We start from the raw sequence: 11421 nt of genomic DNA on the forward strand, positions 1-11421 counted from the left end.
TCTTATTCTATGATTGTGAGTTTGAGAGTTACATTCAATGGGCTTTGATCTTTGAATATAATCTAAGAGAGTCATGCATGTTAAAGAGAGCACAATGGGAAGGAGATCTTTCTATCCTACTATGGTTTATGGCATGTGATGAAAAGTATGAATGAGATATTTTTGTTTTATAAACACGTTGGATTCACAGAGTTTTGTGTGCAACATGGGCTAGGTACATAGCCCCAGTAAATTTTTAGGACACGAGTAAATTTATTTTGTTCCTTTCTAGCAATGGATGGGAGAGCTGACAAACCCTACTAAAGCTCTCTTAGTCCTTAGAAAAACCACCTAATTTGTTTAATATTCTCACAGCTCACTTCAATGCGTCTCCTTATGCAAAGCCTAAATCTCACGTAGGCCTAAATCTCACGTAGGCCTTAGAAAAACCAACTAATTGGTTTGATGTTCTGAAACATCATGATTTAACATCAAGACCTTTTATCACGTACGTCTCCTTTGATGTTCTGAAAGCAAAGCGTAGCCAGAGATGCCAGCTTTGCTTATCCGGTGGATTTATATCCGAGTCTTTACCAACGCACGAGGTACACACACACACACACACACACTCTCTCTCTCTCTCTCTCTCTCTCTCTCTCTCTCTCTCTCTCTCTGTGTGTCTGTGCGTGTCTGTCTGTGTCTGTGTGTGTAAGAAGATGTCCTCTTTTCTAAGCGTCAAGGAGTTGATTGATAATGGGATACAAGAAGTGCCGCCCATGTTTATCCGCCCTCCGGAAGATCGGCCCTTCGTCGATGGCTTCCTCGATAACGGCGCATCGCCAGACGAAGATTACAATGGCACCTGTCAACGGCAATTGATGTCTGATGAGGAAATCCCGGTCATTGATGTCTCTGATCTAATAAGTCTCACCTCGGATGCGTCTCATCAACCTTCAGGAAGGGTGAAGGTACTCGAGAGGATAGGTCGTGCATGCGAGGACTATGGCTTCTTCCAGGTAACCTCAGCTTGCTTTGCTCACCCTAATTAGGCACCACTGATTCATTCTCATTCGCTTAGCCATTTGTCAAAGCTTGTTAGGCGTGAGTGCCTGTTAAACCTACTACTCTCTCTTCTCTCCCTCTCTTGCCATTTCCACTCCATGCATCCTATGTTCTTATATTTCTTCTTGTGTATGAATTAGTGCTTTTTTGACACTTCAACAATCTCATGGATGGCACTTTGTTTGGCTTATTGAGGTGATAAACCATGGAGTAGAATCAGACGCCATTCGTAACATCCGCAAGGCTGCTTTGCACTTTTTTGATCAACCCCCTCAAGAGAGGAGAAGGATTGGGGGCACGTTTTATAAGGGAGGCTTCAACTCACAATTTGCAACGTCACCACAAGATTGGGTGGAGGCATTAGTATTTAAGCGTCTCTCACCTTGTGGAAGTGATACTAATGACTTCAAAATCTCCCCCAACAATCTTCCAATCCGCAGGCAAGCACCTTAATAATCCCATTATATACCATGCGAGTTTAAGAAAGGAGAGATATAATGTGAATTTTTCAATATACATATTGCACAAGAATGCAAGTTTTTGGTTCGATTCCATATACACCTTGAATACACATACTAAGCAAGACTTCATGGTAGTGCACCTCCACTAGAGTCTAACATTATTTCAAGAACTTCTTGAGCTTAGAGTTTGCATAGTTACACTTTTTAGATTGGGACATACATTCATACATACTTTTGTACCTACACACACACACACACACACACACACATGCACACATAAACACACACACACACACACAGACACATGTACATGCATTCATTGTGCATGTATGTGTTTGACTAAACACACATACATGTATGCATGTATTTATGTATGTATATTGTGTGTAACATGTACCTGCACATCCATATCTCATATATAAATGCTTACATACTTTTATTCATGTTCTTAATGAGTAACTTTGCATCTTCTAGAGCACCACTTCTTGAGTACTTTGATCGTGTGGAGAGGCTTGCAAATGTAATATATGGGGCCATCTTTGATAGTCTTGGTTTGAAGAGTGATTGTGAAATGGTTGTGCCAAAACTACCTTCTGGTGCACTAAGGATCAACTACTATCCCCCTTGTCCCAACCCAAGTGCTGTTATGGGGTTTAGCCCCCATTCTGACATTGTTAGTATAACAATCCTTCACCAAGATGGTGTCCCTGGCTTACAAGTGCGCAAGAACAAAAATTGGATTCTTGTCAAATCATCTCATCCAGATGCCCTCATTGTTAATGTTGGCGACCAAATAGAGGTAAGTCCCATCACATTGATGATGGATCCCTTTTCGGTTACTTGCTTTTTATTTTTAACATTGTGCAGTGCTGTGAGATTGTTATTCCATTTTCCAATGGTCAATGACTTATCATGAATTTTATTTTACTTTCTATGTCATGTGGAAGATACTCACAAATGGCAAGTACAAGAGCATTGAACATAGGGTGTTTACCAACTTCAAGCAGGCAAGAATGTCAATAGCATGCTTTTTTGGACCCGCTCACGATACCACTATTGCCCCCATCCCTGTCTTAATAGATCAAAAGAATCCATCTCGTTTCAAGCCAACACTATTTGGAGACTACTATAAGAATGTTTATAGCAAGGCACTTCAAGCAAACAAGGGTGGTCTTGATTTTGCAAAGGCATGAGCCTTTGACTATAAATAAAGCCAATTATGTATAAGCATTTTATGAATGTAAAATTAGCCATGCCCTTTTAAGTATGCAACATCCCACTTCATAAGACACTAGAGCTAGCTATATTAGGGAGTAGTTAGATAATTCCTTTTTGTCATACAAATTTTCTTCCATGTGACAATTCATTTTTTTCATACAAATTTTATTTCATTTGATATCATCATACATTGACTCAACTTCACCATGTGGAGATTGTTTGTTAGTAATATTATAAAGATAATTTTATATTGCTACGGTCACTTACCTAGAATTTCAAATGGTTAGTTTGTAAGAAGTTCAACTTTCATGTGGGAACTACCAACTTTTAAAATCTAGTGGGAATGTGGATGCACATGGAGTGGTGCACTCACGCACACGTGTGTGTTTTGGGGGGAGGGGGAAGGGTAGGGTTGATCATTAGATGTTGAAATTTATGCATATAGCATCTACATGTGACTAGTTGCCAAAATAAAACAAGAGATGGGAAGCTTATATAAAGTTCAATAGAAGGCTTCTCAAGTGTCTTATGACTCTCATATTGGTGTTACACATGCTTCTACATATAATTCAATTTAATAAGGTGAATTGGCCAAGAAAAAACCATGAAGGGATTCTTGCATAGAATTTACTAGAACTTAGAACCTTGTAAGTATCTCAAAGCACCCCAATTGATAGTGTGTGACATTTTATGTAGGGGGACCAATCCAAAATAACATTGCTAAAAGTGCCCTTGTTAATGTGGTGTGAAGTTCTATGTAGGAGGTCCAATCCAAAACAAGACAAAAAAGGAGACATGAAATAAGTGAAGGAGATTAGATCACATGATCTCAAAAGGTGAGGTATTCTCAAAGGGAGTCAGGCTATTAAGGTAAAGTAAGCCTCTCTTGCAAGTCTTTTGTGTTTCTAAAAAGATGAGTTAGTTTGGTAATAGGCATGCCTTGGGAATGAGGCTATCAATGTAGGATTGCCTATTCATATAACAAGTGAAAGTGGCCTTGAGAAGTGCACACATGAATGTTATGATAGGAACAAGGTTCGATGCGTTTTTATATGTGGAAGATGGACGTAAAATGTCTCATTTGAGATGCCATATTAAGAGGTATTTTCATATACTTACCCCCATAGGAGTGAACTTATCTTTATGATCTCTAGATTTTTTCAATTTATAATACCGGCTAGAAATAATGTTCACTATAAGATACAGGCCTCATACCAACGTTCAAAGCGACACAAATGTTCATTAAAAAAAATTAGATTTGTGATGCAAATAGCGACATATATAGTGACGGTTTGCGACGTATATTGCGACACCAATAACGATGCAAGTAGTAAATTTGTGATGCTAATAGCGACGGTTACAAAGAAAAAAAATTGTGGCCCGACCACATATAGCACCATGTGTTGTGTTTATATTCTACAAATGAATTACATGCTAGGTACACAATGGTTTTCAAGATGGGCATAAAATGTACTTAAACCCACAAGATTGATACATAAAATAAGTACAAGATCGTTGATGAAAACTCATGGAATAATGACAAGATACAAAGGATGATAAGCACATAGTATATAGAAGATGCCCACATAAATCACATGACAAAAAGAAAGAGGATGTGCACTCCATGAATCCAAGCGTGAGCTATAGATCCTCACCATGTGAAAGCTTGTCCTAACACAAAGGAGCATTGATCGATTGCAAAATGAACAACTACACATTAGTCCACTGTACATAATGCATTTTTAAACAAATAGTAATTACAGACAAGAAAGATGATTGACTTACTAGGCCACTGCTAGCATACAGTCTATCGATCTGTGTAGTGAGATTGTGTCTCTGTGCATATTGAGTCTCCAGGCCGGTGGGATCATGGTTTGTAATGGAGTGTTGCAAAAGAAAACAGAATACAATTGTTAGAAACATGATTGTCAGTATAAGTGATATTGCAAATAAGAAAGCAAGAAGAACAAAAGAAAAACTTACAAAGTCCTCTAGATAAGTCGTGTGGCTGTTACTCCCCAAATGATGCACGACCCCTACCTCCAATCGTGCCCTTGCTGCCTCTCTCTGTTGTCACCAACGTCGTGGAGAATCTATAGCCTTCTCCTTGAGTCTCTACCAATCATCTACATCTAGCCACTTGAGCTTTGAGGTGCCACTCTTGAGTGCCTTACGTGCATCCGATTGTCTATGTGATATGTACGCAGTTATAAACTCCATCATCCACCCAATGGAAAACCTCTTTGCCATGGTAGGTACTAGAAACTCCTCGTGTAAGGATGCCACTATATAGTCCTTGCTCCCCTCGGGTATGTTCATCCAATGGTTCAAGACGTTGTGCTAAAAAGCTTGTTGGCCCAACTCTCTCATGTAAGACATCACCCTTCCCCCCATCATTCATGATCACAGCCTGTGAGATCCATTGCACTGAATTCGACAACTTGTAAATCGCCCCATTGTCATGCCACTACGCGAACACATTGTGAAAAATTCTAGAGTGCATCATTCGGCTTTCTGATTGATCTAGAGAGCCAATGCCATATTAGTTATTAGTGTTAGTGTGGATGGTTGAAAAATACTAGATTTTTGGATAAGTATAGCCTATTTGTGATATTTTAGATATTAAGTCTTATAAATATCCAAAACTTGTAGACAACTTTTGGAATAGGATGACATGTAAAAAAGCAAGTGGCTTTCAACCATTTTTGGGGATTTTTTTCAAAAGTAAGGATTGACAAAATCTTGTGATGCACGATCGCAGTTTATAGGCAGCAAACAACACTCTGAATTGGGAGAAGAAGAAGGAGTGATCTAGGAGTATTCTGACCAGGTGTCTTGGTATTTTACCCTCCTTTTTGGAGCCAATGGAAGCATTAGATTGGCTGTCTGAGCATCAGAGAGGAAGCTATTGTTTTATGCACGTTTTTGGTCTACAAGAGATTTATTTTCTCAAGATATGCAAAAATGATTTAACAAGATTCACCTCTATGAGTATTCTTCTACATCTTCTATTTCTTTAAACCCCTTCTCTTCCATCTACTCCTCTCCTTGAATCCCCCTTCACCCTACTGTCTCTTATCCCCGTAGTAGACTTTTGATCCCAAGTGCTCCGGTTGTGGTGAACTCGACGTGAAAGATGGTAGCAGGTATGTAAAGATAGGGAATTCTACAGGTTCAAGTAGTGGTGATGCTTTACAACAACTGATTGCTTTATTACAGCAACAAAAATAGTAGAAGTTGTTATTACGACAACAGATGCAAACTCGGTAGGAAGTAGAAATAATTGATTCCTTAGCTATGAATGCATTGCAAGCAGTGGGACAGGAATTGAAGCAGCTTAAGGGTCAAAATGTTTCAGCCTTCATTCGATTGTATGAAGAAAAGATGTTTCATGGGGTACTGTAGTATGCATGGAGTCGGTATTTCTCCCATTTAGCCATGCATGCATTGCATGATCGGATTGATGAGTTACATAGAAGAGATGCTAATTGGGCAGTTTTTAAGAAAGCTTTAAGAGGAGTTTTTCTTAGAAGATGCAGGATTGGTAACTAAAAATACATTTACAGATTGGATTGAAAAGCCCAATAAAGGGTTGGTTATTATAGCTTTTCTCCTTGAATTTGAAATTCGGTATGTGCAGTTGAATGCCAATGAGTAGAAATTATTGGAGAGTGAGAAAATTGATTTATTTGTGAAGGGTGCAGATCTTGTAGGAGAAGCTAACTGTTCATTTAGAAGATGCCTCTTCTGAAACGAGGCTGAAATCAAATCGGGCTAATGTAACTAAGGCATTGCATATGTTTGTAAAGAGAGAGTAAACAAAATTAAGATCGAGTACATGCACCACACCTACTAGTGCTCAAAAGGCGCATGGGCTATGGTAGAACAACTAGCTAGACCTGTTGGTTCGGCTCTTAAAGGTGATCTTGTGGATGAATTAATCTAAGGCATGCATGATTTGAGATTGAATTTGATAGAAATATATGCAAAGGTAAATAAGTTGGATGTTAAGGTAGAAGAGAAGAGTCAGCGGGAAATAGCCCAAAGGCCATATAGAGAAGATACAAGAGGAGATGCATTTGGTGTGATACTTTATAGCATGAAAAGTGAGACTGTAAAGACTACCGTGAAGTGGAAGTGAAAAGGTTAATCTTTTGGAAAGATGGAAAAATACATGCAACAGAAACTGGTCTTCCAATAGAGTCAAATTTTGGAAATGGTGGCATACAGAAGAGGTTGGAAGATATGGCTACAAGGACAATATTTATTGCCATAGATGCAGTCACATATGGGTTGAGAATTGAAAGGACTAATGAAGCTTATAAAAGAGGCATGGATGAAGAAAAATCTTGCTTTTGGATGCAAGCATTAGATTGCATGGAAAAGGGAAAAATAACAAAGTTTGGATTGGCTGATGCAAGTCAAAGTATACGAGGGAGAACAGGATGGAGTGCACCAGTGGAGTCATTTTCAGCCTATGCTTATTTAGCTAAGGTTCATAATCAAGAAGCTCTTGTGGAAGAAAAGATAAGAATAGACGAGGACACTGTTGGTCCTTCCTCTTCAGGCCTGTCTAAATGCATAACACGAAGTAAAATGGAGCACTAGAAAGAGGTTGAAAAATCCATACTTGAGCATGTTATGGAGGATGCATCTCAAAAGAATAAAGAAGAAGAAAAGAAAAGGGGCAAGCGGCCCAATTATTGGTTACAATCGGATCTTGAGACTACCACAAACCTTAAATAGGTCTTGGGAGATCGCATACTTGGCAGTAGAGTGGAAGTCACACTTCATGAAGTTCTTGGAATCGCAAAGCATGAATTTCATGATTTCATCATTGATATGATGAAATAAAAAAGATAGTTTGATGGTGAAGTTTTGCAAACATTGATGCAGATTGACAAAGACATAGAGAAGTAACTTCAGAGGGAATATGATGATGTATGTAATGCTAGTTTGGAGTAGGCTGATGTTGAAAATGGGTTAAATGGAATTGTGGACAGCAAGCTTGTGGCTCAAATTGGTCTTATGGGCAGTAGTAAACATAGAGAGAAGGCTATGTATAATGGGGATGTCCATCAACAAGCAGGTGAAGAAAAAGATGCTCATTTTATTCGAAGTAGTCATTATTCACGAACGCATTGGGCTCGTGCTACAATAGAGACACTTATTAAAGAGGGAGAAAGAGAGACGCCTTGCATAGCTCTCTTGGATCATGGTTTAGAAATCAATGTTATGGCACATAGCTTGTATGAGAATGGAGGTTGGCCGATTGATGTAGATCCAAGATGGCGCATTTAGGTAGCAAACAATTCATCAGGGAATCTTTATGCGGCTTGTCCGAATTTACCCATGACTATTGGAGATGTTAGGGATGAATATCATTTTTTTGTGCAGGATTCATGTAGTTATCTGATGATTTTGGGGCAACCCTATATTTCGGAATCAAGGCTAGAAACAAAAACCTTGGATGATGGTTCTTCATATGCGCTCGTCTTTAGAGTAAAGACAATACAAAGGTGGTACATTTTCTCACAATTTGTGTGAATACTGCTATAAGTGGAGGCTCTGATAGTGCCTCTAGGAAGATAATTATGCCTCCAAGAAAGGGAAAAACTATGTTTGTGTCTGAATTGTAGGAATGAACAGCATGTAGTCTTGGCTGTTTAAGAATAAATATGTAGGATGGGATGATAAAGAGCTAAAAACATATGGTTTGATGGCTGCAAATGAAGATATTTTAGGGTTGGTTGATGTTGATACATTGGATAAAATCTCTACAACAATTAATGCTAAAAACATGACAAAAAAAGAGGTTATTTATGTTGACACTTAAGAGATGTATGAAGTCATTCAAGAGTTTGTTGAGCATGAATGTTATGGGCTGCAAAACAGGGCTGAAGCAAGGGTGGATACAAAGTACAAAACAGTTGCAAAGACGATTAAGCCTGTGGCTTTGCCTTTACCACCTGAAAGTGACATATTGGTTAAAAAAGTGACTCAACAGCCTAGTTTATGGGATCCGTATGGAGTAGGACATAAATTTACACTTGAAACTTTACAAAAGTTGAAAATTGGTGATACAAGCTTCCTTTTGCTCGCCCACAGAAAGAGCTTGTTTCTTGCAGATATTGGCAAGGCATGGGAAATCCTTTGTGTTTCAACCAGGTGAAATTAGATGTGTTGATTCTGCACGTATAGTGGTCTTTATAGTACCTCATGTGCCATGGAATTTAAAGCCTATTCTAGTACCTTAGGCATATTTGCCTAAGCTGTTGGAGCTTTTGAACGAGAAGATCAGAATGCAAATTTTGGAGCCTTCTTCATCTCCATATTCAAATCGGTGGTTTACTGTTCCAAAGAAGAATGGTGCTTTGAGTTTTATATAGGATTAACAACCAGTTAATAAGGTCACCATAGGGAATGTTGGATCACTTGTGATAGTGGATGAATTTGCAAAAGCATTTGCAAGCAAGTCAATTTACTCTATGGGTGATTTATATTCAGGATATGATTAATTTTATGTTGCATTGGAAAGCTAGGATATCACTACCATGAAGACACTGCTTGGATTAGTTTACGATGTGTATGCTTCCATAGGGAGCAACCAATTCAATGGTGCATATGATGAATGCTATGCATAAAGTTTTGAGGGAGTATATTCTTTATTTGACCTTACTTTTTCTTGATGATATGCCAATCAAAGGATGCGATATCTATGAGAAGAATGATGAGTTGAATGAGCATGGATGTAGAAGATTTGTGGCTCATTATATTGTTGGTTGTGACAGGATTTTGGGCTATCTTGAAGAAGTGCATTTGACTCTGTCAAGAGAAAAGTCGATTTTTGGAGTTGAGGAACTATTAGTTGTTGGGCACATGTGTGTACGATATGGAAGAAATCCCTCACCTGTAAAGATTGATGCCATAAGCAGGATGCATGAAACATGTTCAAATATATCCGAGAGGTAAGAAGGTTTTTGGGTGCAGGTGTCTTTTACTTGATTTGGATTCAACATTTTGCTCATGTGGCTGAAATTTTATATCAACTCTTGAGAAAAGGCCAAAAGTTTTGGTGGGATAAATAGTATACGAAGGCAGTTCAAAAGTTAAAGAGCTGATTGATTTCAGCCCCAAGACTAAAGAGAGAAATTTTTGAGAATAGGCAGCCTATTATTCTCACCGTGGATACAAGCCAATTGGCATTGATTTGGCAGTGGGTCAGGATGATGCTGGTGGAAACAGGTATGCCATTCGGTTTTGGAGCAAAGGTCCTCAATGAATGGCAACGATAATATTTTCAAGTCAAAAGAGAGCTTTGGGGTGTAGTGATAGCCCTTAAGTGTGATAGGGAGTATTTTATGGGAGCTCATGTAGTGGCAGAGACAGATTTTCTACGTCTATTGGGCATTATAATAGATTACTCAACTCTTGATTTTGCCATGTTACAGTGGATTGCATATGTAAAGTCACTTAACCTTGATTTTCAACACATTGCAGGTAGAGAAAACCTTGTGGTGGTTGACATGCTTTCACAAGCAAGGTTTGAAGATAAAGAGGAGCTGATGGAAGATAAAGATGACAATGTGATAGGTGCTGAAAACGACTTTATGACAATAAGGAATGAGTATGGAGCTATTGTTACTATGGGTACAACTATTTAAATAGGGATTTTAGTAGTAAGAAAAGAGCTTACAGCCATGGAGAAGAGATAGGCAATAGAGAGAAAGTATCATTAGTGTTATGCTTCAGTGTTAACACAATTTTTGGAAGAGTTGTATGAGGATGATTGGCTAAAAATAGGCCAATATCTCAGCCTCATGACAATGAAGAGTGAGTATTCTGAAGTTGAATTCAAAAGGATTAAAAGAAAAGCTTATGGGTTTTTCTTGAAAGATGGATATTTATTAAAGCACACAAAGAAAAAGAGAGGAGCTCGAGTATGTGTATTGGGAGATAGAGCTTCTCAACAACAGGTGATGCATGAGTTTCATAAAAGCTTATGGGTTGGACATAGAGGAGTTTGGGGCACATTTGCAAAGATCAAAGAGAAGTATTGATGGCAAAACATGTATAAAGATGTGGAGAATTATGTGGAGTCATGCAATATGTGTCAAATGTATTCCATGGTAAAGCATAGAGATGGGTTGCAACTAACCTATCCATTGTCTATGCATTACAAATGGGTAATTGATTTGGTTACCATGCCTACAGGTTCATGGAATATGAGATATCTTGTGCTTGCACGAGAAGACTTGAAAAATCAAGTGGAAGGTCGAGCTCTTTAGTACAAAGACTACTCAAGCAGTTTGGAGGTTCTTATTGGAAGAAGTCTTTTGCATGTATGGTTGTGTTGGTAGGGTAGCTGGCAGATAGAGGAGAATTGGATGTGGATGAGGCTTGTGACTTCTTTTCCCAATTGGGTATCAAGCTGGATTTAAATATAGCCTACAATCCTGAAGCAAATGGCAAAATTGAAAGAGGTCATTAGCCTATCATTAAGGCATTAGCAAAGTCATGCAAGGACAGGATGAAAGAATGGACAAGAATATTACCGTTTTCTTTATGGGCTGATAGAACCACTCATACTATAGTTATAAGGTATATGCATGCTAAATTAATGTATAGACAATAGTCAATCATGCCTATTGAGGAAACTATTTTTACTTGGAGTGTTTTACCATAGGAAGAGGGTTTGAAT

General features: G+C 38.5%; 1 protein-coding gene across 2 annotated transcripts; it reads left to right on the plus strand.

Moving 5' to 3' along the window:
* Positions 1-601: 601 nt before the first annotated feature.
* Positions 602-2903, plus strand: LOC148019010 (protein LATERAL BRANCHING OXIDOREDUCTASE 1-like). Of its 2 annotated transcripts, none has more exons than XM_087701535.1 (4): positions 602-995; positions 1237-1481; positions 1977-2301; positions 2450-2903. In XM_087701535.1, the coding sequence occupies exons 1-4, from the start codon at positions 696-698 to the stop codon at positions 2693-2695; spliced, it is 1116 nt and encodes a 371-aa protein (XP_087557661.1). In that variant the 5' UTR covers positions 602-695; the 3' UTR covers positions 2696-2903. The 2 variants fall into 2 exon arrangements, with proteins under 2 accessions (XP_087557661.1, XP_087557662.1); XM_087701536.1 differs by having other exon boundaries at positions 604-995; positions 1182-1481.
* Positions 2904-11421: the final 8518 nt, after the last annotated feature.

This window comes from Lygodium microphyllum, chromosome 20, assembly GCF_053477565.2.
Source record: "Lygodium microphyllum isolate KBCC chromosome 20, Lygodium_microphyllum_v1.1.10, whole genome shotgun sequence".
Lineage (NCBI taxonomy): Eukaryota > Viridiplantae > Streptophyta > Polypodiopsida > Schizaeales > Lygodiaceae > Lygodium > Lygodium microphyllum.